General features: G+C 44.6%; 1 protein-coding gene across 2 annotated transcripts; it reads right to left on the bottom strand.

The window, feature by feature from the left end:
* Positions 1 to 407: 407 nt before the first annotated feature.
* On the bottom strand, positions 408 to 19,589 carry slf2 (SMC5/6 complex localization factor 2). 2 transcript variants are annotated; one of them, XM_086121562.1, is made up of 20 exons: positions 19,471 to 19,589; positions 18,599 to 18,639; positions 16,927 to 17,348; positions 16,771 to 16,810; positions 15,212 to 16,428; positions 15,068 to 15,138; positions 14,875 to 14,982; positions 13,857 to 14,024; positions 13,282 to 13,387; positions 13,129 to 13,216; positions 12,750 to 12,891; positions 12,369 to 12,456; positions 12,107 to 12,283; positions 3,069 to 3,163; positions 2,899 to 2,986; positions 2,700 to 2,813; positions 2,117 to 2,194; positions 1,952 to 2,038; positions 1,752 to 1,820; positions 408 to 1,528 (listed from the first exon to the last, which is right to left on the bottom strand). In XM_086121562.1, exons 1-20 carry the CDS (start codon positions 19,578 to 19,580, stop codon positions 1,244 to 1,246), a joined length of 3,594 nt encoding a protein of 1,197 aa, XP_085977688.1. In that variant the 5' UTR covers positions 19,581 to 19,589; the 3' UTR covers positions 408 to 1,243. The 2 variants fall into 2 exon arrangements, with proteins under 2 accessions (XP_085977688.1, XP_085977689.1); XM_086121563.1 differs by lacking the exon at positions 18,599 to 18,639 and having other exon boundaries at positions 19,471 to 19,550.
* Between the last annotated feature and the right edge of the window lie 76 nt (positions 19,590 to 19,665).

The raw sequence follows: 19,665 nt of genomic DNA, 5'->3' as shown, positions 1-19,665 counted from the left end.
TTGGTAGGCAGGAGTTTCAAATGACATTATTTTACAGGCCGAAAACAAATGCAAGAAATTTTGTTACACACATACAAAAAAAAAGTCCCCCATGGCTGTGGAATGTGTGTGTGTGTGGGGGGATGCACAGGCTGAAGTTTCCTACCTTCAATAGGAATAAGCTCGCTTGTTTTTTTTTTTTTTTTGCACAACTGTCATCACCTCATCACTTTGGGAAAAACACATTTTTCAGATCAAGATTTTTCAGGATTTTTTTTATCTGTTTGTGAGATTTTTGTTTGGTGGTGTGTATTCAAAGATTTTTTTTCCTCAATTAAAGTGCTCTACAGCACATGCCTCGAAGTTGCAAACATTAAGAGTGTAAACACTTTAATCTGTTTCTACTGATAAGATTTGCAGGACTGCAATGAGTTTTTTGTAAACAGTTTATTTTCTGTGTCTGACAACAAATATAAATTTCTTAAATAACAGGATCAATGAAACAACTCCAACCCCCAGAATTTACATTAATGTAGCAATCTTGCAGAAAAGAACCAATGTCTCTTTCATTGAATACAATTCTATACAGTATTTCAAAAAGTAGGGAACGCTAAATCAAAAATAAATGACTAATATTCTGGGGATTATTTACTTGGGGCATTTTTTTGGGCTGCTCATAGTTTTCGAGTGACATATCGAAAATCCACATGGAACTAACAAGCGGTGATCATGACTGACTTAAAATAATTTGACCTTCGGGGAGATGAATCAGAATGTCTTTCTATTTCTTTCAGGTGCAAACATTTTTTCAAAATAAAAAGGTCCCATAATGTACAAAAATGTTGTAGAAAAGACAAAAATTGATTTGTCAGACTATACAATACATAATTCAACGGTCAAGATTCCTGAAATAACCAAACAGAATATGACCACCTGAGGAAAAAAAAAAAAAAGGTTTTCCCACGAAAACTGCCCAAAACATTCGGTACACCAGTAGTGCATTGTAACGAGACCCAGTGTGTCAACACTGCAATCCACAAGATCACAAATTAAAGACCTCAAAGTATTAATAATACAGTCAACAATACTGGATGCCGCGAGGCTGTTCAAGTGTACCTAATATTATGGGCAGCGAATGTGCAGTTTGGACATAAATCGTTCATGTCCGGATTCAGGCTAAGCAGTGCAAATCGAGTCATAGTGTTGAGGGAAATGACCCATTACGAAATGTTACAATGCAGCAAAGACCACCTGTTGTGATTTTTCACGTCTCCGTGTGTGTTAACCCGATGCCAACTACTTGCTCGTGCGCCTGGGGCGTGGTTCGAGCTCCCGACTGGTTGCTGTTGTTATTGTGTTCGGCACCTTCCTCCTCGTGGGAGGAGAAATTGTCGCTCAATTTGCTCGCCTCCTCGTTCACTTTTTCTTCGGCTTTCTCTTCTTCTGCCTTCTCGCCGCCCGTGCGCCGCTCGCGGGAACCTTCGCTCTCCTTCTGGCGGCTCGTCAAGCTTCCCACGGACGAGGGCTTCCAGTAGTCGCAAAGCTTAGACTGTGTGAGAGACAATGAAGATTGTGTTAATGACATTTAGAACATTTAACATACAGATTTAAAGAAAAAGGTTTAGTTCCCCTTTAAAAAAATGACTTTATGACAGTAACATATTGGCCTGTGGCAAACGGCAAGAATATAAGGTATTTAGGACGGATTGTGGTCGAACTTGGTTGCATTGCGTTCTGTTTAAATGTCATGCAAGAGCATGCGACAGGTTTACATGGAGAGGCTGGATGCGCTGGAGGATCATCTGCCACTTGGTGTGGATCCTTGCAAGCAGATCCTTCACCTGCAGAACAGAGGTACAGACACACCGGCGCCACAAGCTTAACTAAGTGCGATAACGTGTCAGTGACAAACCCATGATAACAAATTAAATTAGGACGCACAAGCATCGCACATGACGGTCACAACGCTCACCTTACTTCTGTACAGACACTTTTCGCTCTCTCTGATGTGACACATGATGTGCGCTCTCAGATCCGAGCAGAGAGTCAGCAGGTGTTCCTGAGGGGGCGACGAAAGCAAATGGGGGCGTGTCGGTTCGACTACCACACTGTAACTCAAACGTGCAACTCCTCGTACCTTCTGATGGGTCGGGAAGAAGTGGAAATTGGAGGCTTCGTTTGTCAAGGTCAGAAGGCTGTAGCAGAGGTAGTAGGACTGAAACACAAACATTTAAAAGGGGGCATATGAAGGAATTTGGGCTTTTATAAATGCATACAATAATAATATGGGGGGTTACTGGAGCCTATTTTGGCAGTAGGCAGGGGACACCCTGAACCGGTTGCCAGCCAATTGCAGGGCACACAGAGAGGTACAACCATTCACACTCCACAATCACACCTAGGGACAATTTAGAGTGTTCAATCAGACCTGCCATGCATGGTTTTGGAATGTGGGAGGAAACCGGAGTACCCGGAGAAAACCCCTCGCAGGCCCGGGTAGAACATGCAAAACTCCACACAGGAAGGCCGGAGCCAGAATCGAACACACGACCCCTGCACTGTGAGTTCAACGCGCTAACTGGACCATGGGCCGCCCCGTAACATTTTTTAAGAGTTTTATATAGTTAAAAAACAAACAAACAAACAAAAAAACCCCCACACCCCCTTAGAATGAGACTAATGAGGTTTTACACCATAATAATACCCGCCTGCACTCTCACCTGCTGATCCAGGAGCATCACATCCTCCTCTGTAGAATTCACGCTGGAGGTGGTCATGAAACGGCGCAGGTAGGAGGGTTGCATAGCGGGTACGTACGACTTCAGCACGGCGAGCTACGCGTAGGACAGAAGGACGGTTGACTGATGACTTTAATCACAACACAAAGTTCCATTGAAATTAAAGGTGACAAAAAACAACCTTAATTTCTGTTCCGGTTGGTTGGTATCGACTCGTTCCGTCTAAGAGTTTGGAGATCATCGACAGACTGAGATGCTGCCGCAGGCATCTATGAAGTGGGGGGGGGGGGGGGGGGGAGTTAATGGACAGCATAATTTCAGAATCAAGCCTCTATGAAAAAAAAATCTTACTTTCCGCGAGTGTTGTCAGGCAGCAGTTGAACCAGAAGGCACATGTTGTGGTGGTCATCCGTCAGGTCGGTGAGGGTCTGGCACATTCTGGGGAGCTAAAGGTCATAAACAAAAAAATGAAGCACATGCACAAATTATAACGCACGTTCTGTGTTGACGAGTTTGTTTTAACGTCAAATCTCGCTGGCAGTCTCAAAAACGATGACTACCGAAAGCACTTTGTCTTACTACTAACGTAATGCAGAATAGTTTCACAACCAACCAGACACACTCAAGACTCTTGCAACATAAAAGACAAAAGCAGGCTTGCAAAGTTCTAATTCAGTGGGAGGTATACAGTGGTGCCTTGACAAGTTTAATTCATTCTAAGAGGATGGAAATGCCATTTATCAATTCCAACCTTCTACCCGAAAAACCAACAAATATTGAATGTGGCTCCGTCTGTCTTAAACTTGCCCCCAAGTGGGCACACTTGGGGGCAAGTTTAAGACAGACAAATGGATAAACTGTTCAATGAGGTGTTATCGTGCCTGTTAACGTAAGCGGCATTCATACTAAGACTCCAACTCCTCTCTTCAGCTCATCAGTACGGGACTAATATTCTCATTCTATGCAGAAGATAAAGTACATATGACTGTGTACTGCTGTAACCCAGCCTTGATAAGACTGTTATTTTATTGTTAGTTCTGTAGGGTGATATTTGTTTGTGATACTGCTGTTTCCGAGGGACAATGAACGCACCGCAGCGCTCGGAGCGAGGACCCGTTAGCGAGAGAGACAGAACATTCTCGCACTTTCCCAGGCGGGTCGAAACGAAAGAACGATAAATGAAAACTTGTCCTTGAATCTCTACCTGTACAAGATAGTAAAGTTAAATCCTGTGGCAATCTTTCTTTTTTTTCTTCCCAAGGCAAGAGAAGGGTTTAGAAGAGATAACGTTCCTGGCTGTTTTTTTTTTTTGGGACTCATAGACCATCAAAAGATTGGACTACGTAGTCTGGAGATTGGATGCCACGTGGGACGTTGGTGAAGGACATCTTGGACCTCAAAGCCACCCGTCCCCTGGAGGGTGGTAGGACAGTTGAAAGGATTTCCCTTTTTTTTTTTTTTTGTTGAATCTGAGATCTCAGTCGTTTTTTTTTATGGGTCAGATCTGATACCAAAAAAACAACTGATAAGAACTGATAACAATTTAACTTACTGTATGTTTTTTCCTTGTTCATCTTTATGCATTCTGGTTCAGTTTCCCATCTACTCCTATTGTAAATATTCACTCAATATATTTTTTTTTATAAAAACCTCAGTCAGTGTGTCTTCTTCCTGTTGGATGTTTCTCCTTGACTCTAACTAGAGTCTGCTGTTGCCAATCTCACTGTGACCTTAAGTAGTGCACCCTAACTCAAATAGATTTGATAAATTGACACACTTTCCTTTGACTGACAACTTAATAGAAGGGTGCCACTAGTAGCTGCACCTAGGGTGGCTCCACGATTTGGCGAGCCAGCCAGGAGATTGGCATAGCAGCTTAGTTACCTCCAACGCAACCCCTAAGACACAGGTGACAGGTTAGTCTATTTGATTTTCTTTGCAAAGAAAAAAAAATGGATCTTTGTGAACGATTTGGAATTGATGGTCAGAAAACCTTGTTTGTTACAGGGGTTGAACAAATTTGCACCGATGATAACATTTCTGATGTGTTTGTGATAAATGGCAAAATAGCTCAGGTCATTCGAGTTCCTGATGAGTTACATCAGCCTAAAGGCAGAACTCTTGTTGTCTATGAATCAGAACAGGCTATTCTGAAAATTGATCCCTTGACTTTAGGGGGAATTGTAAGCCCTGTCAATCCAAGTTCAGTTTGGACTTCTAAAACTGTTAGAGACATCACTCAAGGCGAGATGGGCAAAGAAGTGGCCCGTCGATACCTTAGGGAACTTGAGTCTATGGGGAGTAGTGGGAAGGTTGGCTTCCTTAGCTTTCTTCAAAGTGAATCACAGACAGACCCCACACCAAAGATTGCAACACAATCGAATGACGACCAGAACGTTGACACTGCCACTCACTATTCCGATCGAAGTGAACCAATGGAACCCAGTAGCGCTTTTAGCCCTAGGAATGTCCGCAGAGATGAGAGCCTTTACAACCCTCCTCATGTTCAGAAGGTAGTAGTTGAGCACATTGTACGTAGTGAGCCAACTCACACATCACACACGAGAATACGCACTTTCTCAGGTCGAAGTCCTAGCCCCAATGGTGAAGTGGATTATGAGACACGGCGCAGCCAAGTCGATCTCTTACTCAGTGACTCTTCTTTGACTGATGCACACAAGGTGAGGAGGATCCTTGAGAGCTTGCTCAGCCCTGCTTCTGAAATTGTAAAGCCCCTTGGTGTCACTGCGTCACCAAACACTTATGTCGATCAGCTTGAATCTGCTTTCGGTGTTGTCGAGGATGGAGAAGAACTCTTCACTTCCTTTCTTTGCTCGAACCAAAACAGCAGAGAAAAATCCTCTGCCTCCACAGTCTTCTCACCAGAGTAATTTTTAGAGGGGGAGCAGCTGCTACGAATGCAGATGGGCTGCTCCTTAAACAATTTATTCGGGGTTGCTGGGACCAGAGTTTGATAATAGGTCTCCAACTTGAAGGGAAAAAGGGCTCTCCTCCCTCATTCCCTGACCTCCTTCTCATGTTGAGGACAGAAGAAGACCGACGGTCAGCCAAGTTTGATCGTATGAAGAAACATTTGGGTACAACAAAGGCTGCTGCACATGCCCACTCTGCATTTGGCATTCCAGTCTTTGACCAAGTACCGCTTGTAGGCCCCACTTCATCAGATAACGAAACTGTGAAACTTGATTTGAAAATTAATGAACTCATGAGACAAGTCGAAAAGTTGAGCAAAAAAGAGAGAGGCACCACCCTACTGACAAACTCCCCTGTATCCCCACAACCCATTGAGCAACCCCCAAATGAAACTGCTAAACTTGAAAATCTAATTGCTGAATTGACCAGACAAGTTCAAATACTTGTCCAGAACCAGAAGGTTACATGCAAATCCGAACCCCCCAATCCGAAGGAGTTCTCGGCTGTAAATATGAGACAAACACAGGCCTCTACAAGAATCCCTGGAATGCCTCGTGCATGGTTTTGTTTCAAGTGTGGGGAAGGAAATCATATAGCAGTCCATTGCACGAATGAGCCAAATCCCACGCTTGTCAAGGAAAGGAATGCAGAGTTAAAGAAGAAACAAGCAGACTTTGCTGCAAGACAAACTACAGCTCCTTTTGCTTTAAACTAGTGACAGCTCCTGCGGTGGGACGTCCAGGAGCTGAAACCCTTGATTCTCTGAGTCCCAAATCCCTGGGCATTGAATGCCAAACCCAACCTGTTGACATTTTTAACCCTCAATTGATATTACCCCAAGGTCTTATAGGCCCACGCTGTGCAGCCTCTGTACTTGTTGAAGGTACGCCATGCGAATTCATAATAGATTCCGGTTCACAAGTGACGACAATTTCTGAAACTTTTCACAAAGAGCACCTTTCCCATCTTCTCATCCAACCCATCCACACTATTCTTGAGATTGAAGGAGCTGGAGGACAAAATGTCCCATACTTAGGCTACATTCAAACGAACATTTCGTTTCCACAGCACATAGCGGGAAAAGAGCAGCAATTGGTCGTACTCGCACTTGTGGTTCCTGAATGCCACTTCAACAGTAGAATCCCACTACTGACTGGGACAAACGTGCTTTTGCGACTCCATGAGCAATTAGTGGAGCAAAATGGGCCCAAGTTTATTCAGATCTTACCTTCTAAACAGTTTGCAATGATCCTCCAACATGTTGCCCAGGCACAGAGAAGTGATACTCATTCCTACCCTGTCATGCTGCATAGTAAGAAGCCAATCACAGTCCTTGCAAACCAAAAATTGTGCCTTATGGGGATTGTGAGATTAGGACGGAAGAACCAGAACACAAGATTTGTGCTTGAACAGCATGACCAGTACAGATTACCAGGAGGACTGCTAATCGAATCGACTTTAGTGGACATCCCCTTTAGGGCCAGTACCAAAGTACCGGTCATAGTGCATAATGTGAGCGAACATAGTGTGACATTGCGGCCAACTAGTGTCGTGGCTCAAGCTTGTGCAGCCCAGCTGGTTTCCCCTTTAGAATCTGTGCAATCTCAGTTTTCCCCAAGTCAACCGGAACAGGAAACCAATAGACCCCCATTCAGTCTTGATGAGTCTCCCATCCCACATGAATGGAAAGAGCGCATCCAGAAAAAGCTACAATCTATTTCTGAAGTTTTTGCCCTTGATGAAATGTCGTATGGCCACACCACTGCTGTAAAACATCAGATCCGGTTACATGATGAGACACCTTTCAAAGAAAGACCAAGACCTATCCACCCAAGTGACAGAGAAGCAGTGAAGCAGCATCTCAGACAGTTACTCGATGCTGGAATAATTCGTGAGTCTCAAAGCCCTTTCGCTTCACCCATTGTCTTAGTTAAGAAAAAGAATGGCTCAATTCGCCTATGCATAGACTATCGCAAGCTAAATATGAGGACCATTAGAGATGCATACGCCCTACCGAATATTGAAGAGACCTTTGCAGCTCTCAGTGGAGCAAAGTGGTTCTCTGTCATGGACCTTAAGTCTGGCTATTATCAAGTCGAAGTAGCCGAAGAGGACAAGCCTAAGACGGCTTTCGTGTGCCCCCTTGGCTTCTATGAGTTTAACAGGATGCCACAAGGCGTCACAAATGCCCCAGGCACTTTCCAACGCCTCATGGAGAAGTGCGTTGGTGACCTCCACCTCAACGAAGTGCTTGTTTTTCTGGACGATCTAATTGTGTTCTCAGACACATTAGAGGAGCACGAAAACAGGTTAATGAAGGTGTTGTCACGTCTCAGAGACTATGGACTCAAGTTGCCCCCAGAAAAGTGTCAATTCTTTCGAGATTCAGTGAAATACTTAGGACATGTTGTGGATGCACGTGGAGTTCATACCGATCCTGACAAAATCTCAGCTTTGAAAACCTGGCCACGTCCATCTACTTTCAAAGAATTGAAGTGTTTTCTAGGCTTCGCTGGATACTATCGCCGTTTTGTTGAAGGATACTCCAAGATAACTAAACCCCTTAACCGCCTCACTGCAAACTATGATCCACCAAAGAAACGAGGAAAGATTTACAAACGAGAGCCATCCCAGTTGTCCCGTCGTCCTAATCACTCACTTGCTGATCTCTGGACTCCAGAGTGTGAGACAGCTTTTCATTCGATCATTGAGAAACTTACCTCAGCACCTATTCTCGCTTTTGCAGACCCACAGCTTCCATACATACTACACACTGACGCTTGTCAGGATGGTTTGGGAGCTGTGCTGTATCAACAGCAGGGAGGGAAGCTTCGAGCAGTTGCTTATGCTAGTCGGGGGCTTTCCAAAAGTGAACAAAATCATCCCACACATAAACTTGAATTCTTGGCCCTCAAGTGGGCCGTATGCGACAAGTTTAATGATTACCTGTGTGGTTCCTCTTTTGTTGTCCTGACTGATAATAATCCCCTAACATATGTCTTGACAAGTGCCAAACTGGATGCAGCTGGACATAGATGGTTGGCTGCCTTGTCTACGTATCATTTCACCATTAAGTACCGGGCAGGTCAAGCAAACCAAGACGCTGATGGCTTGTCCCGGCGGCCACAAGAGCCACCTCATGAAGAGGCTTTTTGCAAGGAGAGAACTCGAATTAATGACATGAAAGAACGCCTCATTGAGGCATCCAACCAAGTAGACCATGGAACTTTCACTGCATTGTGTCAGCGCCATTCTGTTCCATTTCCATCAGAACCGGTTGTTGTTGTGGAGTCCCTAGCTATTGACCCTTCTGCAGGTCCTGAAGCCTATGGGGAAGACATCTTGCCCTCACTGACAGATGCCGATTGGCGCACAGAACAAGGGGCTGACCCTTCTATTGCTCGTGTCATTACCTTGTTAGAAGGAGGTGTGAAACCTGGACCCAAGGAAATGAATCGTGAATCTACTGATGTTAAAGCCATGCTAAACCAATGGAACAAACTGGAGCTCAGTAATGGGGTGTTATATCGCAAGTGTAAAGACAAAGATTCACCTGTCTACCAGTTGGTATTACCTCATCAGCACCGTGAAAGAGCCTTGCGAGGTGTACATGATTAGATTGGTCACCTTGGCTTTGACCGTGCCCTACATCTTGCACGAGCTAGGTTTTACTGGCCAAAAATGGCAATGTCCATTGAAGACAAATGCAAAAGATGTCCCCGATGTGTCATGAGGAAGGGGATTCCCCAGAGGGCTGCTCCACTGGAGAACATCCATGCAACTTATCCCCTTGAATTAGTGTGTATGGATTACTTGTCCATTGAGCCAGACAGTCGAGACACAAGAAACGTGTTAGTATTGACGGATCATTTTACGAAATTTGCCATAGCAGTGCCTACGAGAGACTAGAGAGCTAAGACGGTAGCTAAAGCTCTTTGGGATAATTTGATCATTCCATATGGCTTCCCTTGTCGCCTGCTCAGTGATCAAGGCAGAGACTTCGAATCTAAGTTAGTCAAGGAGCTTTGTGAGTTCGTCTGGGTAAAAAAGATTCGTACCACTCCATATCATCCCCGGGCAAACCCAGTAGAACGCTATAATCGGACCCTGCTCGACATGTTGGGCACATTAGAGGAAAAGGACAAATCCCATTGGCGAGACTTTGTGAAGCCCTTGACACATGCCTACAATTGTACAAAAAATGACACAACAGGTTATTCCCCATATGAACTAATGTTCGGCAGGCAGCCTCGATTGCCCATTGATCTTGTCCTTGGTACTTACCCCGGTCAAAGTGGCCCCAAATCACATGCAGATTATGTCAGAACTCTTCGTGACAACCTCCAAGAGAGCTACGCTCTTGCTTCCAAACACTCGAAGAAGATGGGTGAGAAGAATAAAACACGGTTTGACAAAAAGATAAGGGCTGCTGAGCTCTATGTCTGTGACAGAGTCCTGGTAAGGAATGTTAACATCAGAGGAAAACACAAACTTGCAGACCGTTGGGAACGAACCATTCACACAGTTGTAAGACGCATCAAAGACAGTCCTGTTTATGTTGTTAAACCAGAAACCGGAGATGGCCCTCACCGCACTTTACACAGGGATTTACTTCTCCCTTGTGGGTTCTTACCTGTTGTGGACCAAAGTGAATCAGATCCTCAAGGAGGACATTTGAGAAAGATTTGGACAAGGAGCAAAAGAAGCAAGATGAAAACCACCGACGGTGATAGTGAAGCAGTGTACAGTGACATAGAAGAGATGAGTGATGAAGAGGACACTTATATTGGCTCGTGGGAGCCACAGATAATCACGAAGGGCCCCTATGTCCAAACTGAAAAGTTTCCCCCAAAATCTCAAGTTCCTACACATATTCAACCCCTAGCGTCACCTTCTGATATTGCAGTGCCAGACAGATCGACACTTGACTTTGAAAAATCTGACAAGGCCTCACAACATGAGATTCCTGGTTTGGGTAGTGGTGAGTTATCATCCACAGACGCTAGATGTCCAGACCAGGTTGAAGTTGATATCCAAAGACCTCACATGACAAACACCCTGACTGACAGGGGTTCCATTCCATCAGACTCTAGACCTATTGCTGAGGCTATCGAACTTGATGATGTTGACGTAGAGACGGTAGGCTTGCGACGCTCTGGTAGAGAAAGACGTCGACCTAAAAAGTTTACCTATGATGAGTTGGGAGAGCCACTGAGCTTAGCCATTAATTCTTTTATACAAGCTTTATGTGTTGCGTTCTCGAAGGCTGCAGCATCGCCTTCATAATGTCCAGGATGGGCAACGGGGCATGAAGGGACTCATGCCGTTTAGAGGGGGAGAGTGTAACCCAGCCTTGATAAGACTGTTATTTTATTGTTAGTTCTGTAGGGTGATATTTGTTTGTGATACTGCTGTTTCCGAGGGACAATGAACGCACCGCAGCGCTCGGAGCGAGGACCCGTTAGCGAGAGAGACAGAACATTCTCGCACTTTCCCAGGCGGGTCGAAACGAAAGAACGATAAATGAAAACTTGTCCTTGAACCTCTACCTGTACAAGATAGTAAAGTTAAATCCTGTGGCAATCTTTCTTTTTTTTCTTCCCAAGGCAAGAGAAGGGTTTAGAAGAGATAACGTTCCTGGCTGGTTTTTTTTTTTGGGACTCATAGACCATCAAAAGATTGGACTACGTAGTCTGGAGATTGGATGCCACGTGGGACGTTGGTGAAGGACATCTTGGACCTCAAAGCCACCCGTCCCCTGGAGGGTGGTAGGACAGTTGAAAGGATTTCCCTTTTTTTTTTTTTGTTGAATCTGAGATCTCAGTCATTTTTTTTATGGGTCAGATCTGATACCAAAAAAACAACTGATAAGAACTGATAACAATTTAACTTACTGTATGTTTTTTCCTTGTTCATCTTTATGCATTCTGGTTCAGTTTCCCATCTACTCCTATTGTAAATATTCACTCAATATATATTTTTATAAAAACCTCAGTCAGTGTGTCTTCTTCCTGTTGGAGGTTTCCCCTTGACTCTAACTAGAGTCTGCTGTTGCCAATCTCACCGTGACCTTAAGTAGTGCACCCTAACTCAAATAGATTTGATAAATTGACACACTTTCCTTTGACTGACAACTTAATAGAAGGGTGCCACTAGTAGCTGCACCTAGGGTGGCTACACGACTGCCATACTGTAAGGGTACATGTTGTTGATGCACTTTGTGCGCAATCCGTTACTTCCAACGGTTAAAGCACCGCACCGGAGACGCTAATTAGCATTAGCATTAAGACAGCAGACTGAAAAACTACGGTACATTTTCTTTTCTTTCTTTTTTGGAATACACAAGGTGTGCTTCACAGGCCGTTGAAAAACAGACACAAATGGCAGCGGGCGATATTTTGGGGACCACTGGGTTTAGACAAAGCTTGTCAAATGACAACACGTGCACAACTGACCATTGTGTCCCAGTCCCTGATGTTGCTCACTATTTTAGTGAGCAGCGTGTTAATCTCAACACCGGCCAGTGGGATGAACTGAGCATCCAGAGCCACTCGAGCCATCACGGTCAGCAGCAAGAGCAGCTCGTAGTCGCTGTATGCCTTTGGACACATGCTCATGCAGTACGACAGGTACTGTTTAGAAAAAAGGAGAAAATGAGCTCTGTGTTCTACTTTCTCAAGGACAGGGTTTGAAGTGAATTCTGCCTTCTCTTATCACCTTAAAGATGTTGGTGCAATTGTGTTCCGGGAACGTGTTGCATTCCTTGTTGCAAGGGGGACCTTCGCTGTGAACGTAGACGTTCTTCCTATTTCCAAAAACACACACACAGTATCTCACAAAGGTTCGTACACCCCTCACATTTTTTGGTGAATATTTTAAACATTGAAGAAATGAAAATAAAAAAATTATATAATGTAAGGAAGCCAGTGTCCAGCTTGTATATCGCTGTAACTTTACTGTCCTATTAAAATGACTGCACACATGACCAAATGTCTAAATCTCTGGCTATAAAAGTGAGTCGACCCTCCAGTCTGTATATTGGAAAGCGAGATTTGGGGGGGGGGGGGGGGAGGCTTTTTGATAGAGAGCACAACTTACAGCAAGTCTCCCTCGGTGAACGCAGGCTGCAAGTTTTCAAATGGGAACAGCGTCACAAACGCAACGCCCATGTTCATCAGCACCAAGGTTAAGTCAGCCAAAGCGGGCACCCACACGGTAAACGCGCAGCTTTTGTTTTTCACTGAGAAAGGCAGCGACAACATCAAATGAAGACATGAAAACAGCTTATGGTGATCGTGGTTCCAATAAATTTCCATGGGAAGTTGTAAAAGCTAAGCGAGTTTTGGAACTGTATTAAAAATGCTTTTTCATCAGCAGATATCTTGACAAAATATGAACTCCCATACATTCTAATCTATAACAATGGAAAGTCTCAGTGTTTTGCAACTCTAACGGCGGCGAGAGGGAAAGTACTGACCGATATTATAGGCAGCTGAGCCGGCGATGTCACAGAGAGCCTGCAGCATCCTTTCAGACAACATCCTCTCAGAATGCACTGACATCATCTAACAAAAAGAAAAATATTCTTTTGTCTTTCGTTGATTCATTGGTAGGGGTCGAGAGGGCCTACCTTAAAGAGGAAATCTGTGATTTGAGGCGGGCAGGGTGACTGAGAACAGTAAGCTTTCTGGAACAAGCCGACAATCAAGTGCAGTTTTAGCTGAGCTGAGCTGGACCTGGCCAAAGAGAACAGAAGAATGTGCAAAAAGTAATTATAGAGCTTGTCAAATTAATGCCTGCTGACCCCCCCCCCCAAAAAAATATATATATTAGCAGTAAAAAAAATGCTCAAAAAAACAGAACGCGAGAGGAGAAAAGTTGGTTAACACCGGTTAGCTTAGTGCTAGATAGCATCTTTAAAAAAAAAAAAAAAATCTACATTATGAAGAAAGATGAATGGAATTCTTTGGTCAACCCCAAAACAGAATGTTTTGTAATGTAAATTCTTCAAGCAGGCCCCTTTTGCCCCAATAACAGCTTGGCACATCTTGGCCTTTTTTTTTTCTCAGTCAGCTTTATGATGGGGATGATGCATAATAACATGCAAAGACTTTCAGATCACAGCCGAGCATTATCATAACGTGTTGGAGACCGTTTGAATTGGAAGGTGTTTCCAAATTGTTTGATGAGTAAAAGGCAACACACCACAGAAGTGTTTTCTGCGCTGTGCTCTGCGGTTTGACCGCGCATCGTCTGAGCTGCAGCGAATCCTGATTGAAGATCTGGCCAAACTTGTCAAGGTGGAACACTGCTTCTCCAGGAGGCACCTCTCTGATAGCAGTGGACTCAAGGGAGTCGCGCTGCAGGAATTCCCTGGAATTAAAAAAATAAAAATAAATTGCTACGATCATCATAAATTGAAATGATCTCGTTTCAGCAAACTATTTTACACAGATAGTCACGTTAATATTATCTGTCAGCAACTGTGTTTGCTTTCATACAGCATCAGAATCAGACGGGCCACACAATAAAATACTTGAGGCATAGTGACACTGCTTTCACCACAAAATATTGGGGTCCAAGACTCAAAACAACTTTTTTTTTTTGGAAAGAGAAGAAAGTACAGCAAAAACTGGAGATGAAGAGCATCATGGTGAGGAACGAATGCCAAAGGGATCAACAGCTTGTCTGGACTTTGTGATCGCACTCCCTAAATACATATTTATTTAGGCCTTTGTAAAAAAATATATATATTTTTTATATTGCTTCTGAATATAAAGAAAAGGATGGCCCTTTTAAAAGTTCAATTGGGTTTTTTTTGTTGTAAAAATATGTTTTCTTGAACATGATGAATAATTGTGATTACTAATCGCAATTACAATATTGATCAAAATAATCGCCATGATCCTTTTGGCAATAATTGTGCAGCCGGTGGGTAATGTTACAACCTTGCTGATGGTTTGTGCCTGTAAATTAGAAGCAGTTGTTCATAACTATTCAAACAATGATGCTAATATCCATTAGCCTGCCTATAGCTTCTCCCATTATGTACAGCATTAGCATTTAAGCTAGTGGACTTTAGTTTCCTTCTCTTCATTGAGTTGCAAGTGAGCTAGGACCAATACCAGGTGAGTGAGGCGGGATTATTATTATTATTATTTTTTTAAAAAGGCTTCGACAGCCTGTGCAAAAGCGGCTTGTGTGTATGTGCAGCGTGCCGTACTGTCGTTCGCTGGAGCCCTCGTCGCGGTTCTCCTCCTCCTGGTATTCCGCCACTCTCGACAGCTCCTCGTCACACGAGCTACGAAGCTGCGCCTCGTTCTCTTTGGCCCTTTAGGCACACGAATCACGGTGACAAAAAATGTGATTACCCCATTTTTACAACCAAGTACCAAACCATTCCAAGTGTTGCTTACTTCTTTTGGTTGTCTATCTCTTTCAGCATCTGGTCCAGGCTGTTCCTGTAGAAGCATCTTGTCACGGTTGGCTGCAGCAGGAAAACACACGTAAGCTATCCAAATATGATAAAGAAATGCTTAGAAAAAAAATAAGGCTCTTACAGCTTTAAAGGGGTTGCTGGAACCTCCAGGTGTGCTCGGCTCTGAGAAGGCGGCGCCCTTGTCCGGTGCAGCTGGACTCTTGCGAACGTGATTCATGATCTCCTGCAAGGACACCAGCTGCTCCTCCTCACTGCTTTGGGATGTCTGGCTTGATTCCAAATCAAAAGCAATGCCCAGGCTCAGGTCCAGGTCCTCGTCCGCAGAATCCGCTTGATCCGTGTGCGGCCGCACGCGCCCTTCGCTTCCGTTGAGTGGAAGAGTGCGGGACCGGCGGGATGTGGAAGGTAGCCTGGCTTTGTTTTTGTCGTCATGTTTCAGGCTTTCATGCGTCGAGTGCCTGCGTGGCGGAGGGACAGAGCAGTCTTTGCCTTTTCCGTATATGGACTTCAAGGACTTGATATTTAACCTGACTAATGACACAATTGGCAAGGAAATGTGGGGGTGTTTTGATGAGGTGGGGCCTTTTGCAAAACAAGCGACTCCAGAGTCTTTACCCTTCCGACAAGAGTTCTCAGAACTTTGGACGGCGGCGCCGCATCCCGGCGGTCTTTTCTCCGTCTCTTCATCTGTTCTGCCCTTGGCGGTCTTCGGCACAGAACTGACGATGACGTCTGGGGTGAACAATTCATCATAGTCGTTGGGAATGGTCCTCCTCCGCTGGCGCAGTTTCTTCCGTTTTGCTGGCGGAGGGCCCGGAGAAGAATTGAACTTGGAGGGAGATTCATGGTGAACGTCGTGAAACTTGCGTTTCAGAGTCCTGAGCGAGGATTCTGAGGAACCGTGTTGGGATTGCCGAGGAGGGCTGAAGTGAGGTGGAATGATGTGTTTGGGCTGAGTGTCAGCATTTGCTTTTTCCCTTTGGCCATGTTCCTCGCTTGTTGTCTTGAAAACATCTCCGGTGTGCTTGGAAAAGGATCCCAATTGGATAACGTTACCGTGAATGGAATGTATAAAGAGCTGCCTCGCCCCTAAAAAAGGTCGTTTTCTCACGTCGGACCGCGTGGAGGGCAACTGGTCCGACTTGAATTTGGGCGACGGACCCAAGGATGCAAACTGTTCTTTTGGAATTTGAGGCTGCAGGGATGCCGGGGACGTCCTTGAAGGAGTCTTGGGCGGCGGCTTTGGCGGCTCTTCTCGAACACAAGGCTTCTTGGCGCTGGCGTCGCTGTCCTCGGACTCCCTGCGCCGCTTCTGGAGTGTGTGGTCCAAGCTTGCAACTGAAAACAAACAAAATCACATGTTTCTTTGACTACAGCGGTGGCACAGAATGTCTTGATACAGTTCATGAGGTGGCCACACTTTAGTGCTCAAGGGCCACATTTTGGTTTTTCAAATGGGCAGAGGGGCCACATCAATTACAGGCTTGGTTTAAAACAAACAAACAAAAAAGTTGTACAATGTAATAAATTCATGATTTTTTAAATTAAATTAATTCAATTACAATGATTTTTAAGTCGACATTAAAAACAAAATCCGTGCAATCATTTTTAAGGGAGGAGTGAATTACTTTTGACTTTCGCTAATTTTCACCAACGACTGAAATCTGAAATATTTATTACCTGGAATGGATTTTTTACTTGAAGGTGTGGACAAAAGTTCCTAAAAGAGCAAAGAAAGCATTTTTTTTCCAGTAAGAGATCAATTCCACATTATTGTAACAAGATGTGCTTTTTATTGCCAGAACTGCACTTATCAGTTCATATGTTATCACGTACCTTTGTTGACTGCACTCTTTGTACAGAGGCACTTCTTCCCAAGCTCAACGCCGCCATGGATTTATGCTCTCTCCCGTTGTGTACAGAGGGATAGCAAGTGCTTAAGTCCTTCCTGGGATGAGGGGATTCGTCGCGGGAAATATTTGGCCGACCGCCTTGCGCCCCATCGTGTTTTTTAGCAACTGTGGATGCAGTGACTGGAGGTTGGGGTTGCCGCAATGGGCTCAGTCGCAGCCCCGACAGCCACTTGCGGTACTCTGGACGGTGCGACTCTAATGAGTGAACTGGCATGAGACGACAGGACGGCTCGTATGGCGAAGGTGAGCCGTGGCGCTGGCACAAGTCGGGGCTGAGGAGCGGCAACATTCTCCTGGGCGGGGCAACGAGACGGTTAGCGATCTGAGAGGGTTTCATTGGAGTTTCTAGAAGAAGGGGGGAAAAAAAAAAAGTGAAATGGTGTGGGGGGCTCCGTGTGGTCACTGACCAGCTTTGACGTTACAGTGGCAGAACATTCATTGACTGCAATCATGTAGTTTGGGGACAGAGGCTCGCCACACTTGGCTTTTTCCAGCCACGGGTACCTACAAACTTATAGATTAGAATGATTTTAAAACAATCGACTGTGTCACATATTCATAAACTGCCCACACTTTCCTCAAGCGCTGCCCCTGAGAGAGCCCTGAAGTTCAGAAGATTTACAACTAGGCTGGAGTCATAGTTGTTTAAGGGAGAGGATAAAGAATACATGCCTGTGACTACAGTATTGTTTAATGATTAGTGTTCATTTGTTGCTAGCATTTGTGTCTATATGTTCAGGTCAGCGCCCCTCCAAAAATTTGAATTATTATTTCAATAATGTGTTTCAAAAAATAAGACTTACTATAGCGGTTCATTTAAATATTTCAAATCTTTATTTGGTTCAATGTTGTTGTTGTGCATCCCAGGGCGGTATGGCTCAGTGGTAGAGTGGAGTGGATGTTTCCCAAGCCAAAGGTTGGTGGTTCGATCCCCAGCCATAGCAACAATGTCAAGGTATCCTTGAACAAGACACTGAACCTCCTGACGCTGCGTCATCCTTAGCTGAATGAGGTAACAGTGTGAAGCGCTTTGAGTACCCAAAGTAGAAAAGCACTATACGAGTGACAGCCCATTTACTTTCTGCGTCACAATTTTATGCAAAACACCTTCAGAGGTTTCTCTCATCTTTTAAATGATCTCGAGGAAGGGGAAAATGTGACACGAAAAGGTGCAAAGGTGACAGGGTTGACCGCAGCCTTGAGAGGATTGCCAAGCAATGGCGAGAAGCAAGTCCGCATGCGCTTTATAAGGAGTGGACTGAGGCTAGTGTAAGTGCATCAAAATGCAGCACAGACACACGTCTGCATGTGTCAACGATCTCCTGAACCAAGAACCACATCAGAAGCATTTGTCCTGGGCAAAGAAGTGTTAAGATTGCGGACGAACGTAAGGCAAAGTTACTGTATGTGGTTTGTTTAAAGTGTAGTTCTCTTTATTCAGTTTAGGTTGAGCGTAAAATTCATGCTCAGCAATACAATTAATCAGTACAATCAGAATTGCAATCCTCAAAGTGTATATTAGCAATTTGCAATGAAAATATTTACCGGATTGCAAGTAAGAAACAGCACTCATTACGCATCTTTCTTTGACCCACCTTTACATCTCGGGGAATTGTATTCTGCATTCTTAAGCGCCCTGCAAACATTAAAAAAGTCTATGTTACAAAAAAGTAATAATAACTACACAACGGGGTTGTTAGATTAAGTCTCCGTATGGACATCGGTAGCCTAAACACACATGGAGGATGGGTCCCAAAAAACTAAAAATGCAAATTCACAAATAGTAGTGGTCCACTGTACAGTAGGAAAACAACATCTAGCACATCCTATCCTGAGACGCAAACAACCGTGACTGTTGGGGAAGGTACAAAAATGAGTGTTCGTGTCAGAGTTCGTTCAAGGTCGCAAATGTTCGCGAACGGTATTGGTGAGCACAGGAAAACATCTGGCGAACGTTAGGCAAGCATTTGCGACCTCGAACGCAACATTAGTTGCCTCCAAAATCGCTCCCAATCGTTCGCCGCTCAGTCGGATAGGGGCTTAACACACTCAACGTCACAACAACACTCCTGCGCATCGACCATGTTGCTACCGTCTTGCATGGCCAATCACGGCGCGCAACGACATCAGCCGCCCGACATCTACAAATGTTTTGAAACGTTTGTCGAGTGAACACCGAGCTCAGACATTCGGCGTTCAAAATAAGGCACACGCGCGTAGGCTAAGCACCCACTGCGAGCCTTCGACCGTTAACTCTTGTGAACTTCACGCTGCACTGTCGTGATTAAAAGCCCTTTTATTGAATCGAATTCGCACCGCACCCAGGAGAAGAAACAATGTGGAACTGCAACGAGCCTTGCATGCACTGCGTAAGATGGAAGCGCTCGTTGAAGCTAGCTTAAGCCAGTAAACGCTATCACGAAAGGGGTTACATCGACGATTTTCAAAAGGCCGCACGCTTACTCACGAAGTATCTCCTTTATTTTCAGTCCCAGTTTTCATTTTGAGGGTGGAGGAGTACTTCGCAATAGTCATGTGCCAACGGCTGCAGAAGCGGAAGTATCGTCGTTGTTTCATCACCCGCTCAAAGTGGTCCACCACCGATTTGACACGCATTGCATTGTGGGCCCTGTAGTCTTTTCCAGGTTTTCTTCTTCGGCTT

Source organism: Hippocampus guttulatus, chromosome 10, assembly GCF_054856545.1.
Source record: "Hippocampus guttulatus isolate MCC_2025c chromosome 10, RoL_Hgut_1.0, whole genome shotgun sequence".
Classification (NCBI taxonomy): domain Eukaryota; kingdom Metazoa; phylum Chordata; class Actinopteri; order Syngnathiformes; family Syngnathidae; genus Hippocampus; species Hippocampus guttulatus.
Note: the sequence above shows the minus strand (reverse complement) of the source record. Positions and strands in the feature narration are given on the sequence as shown.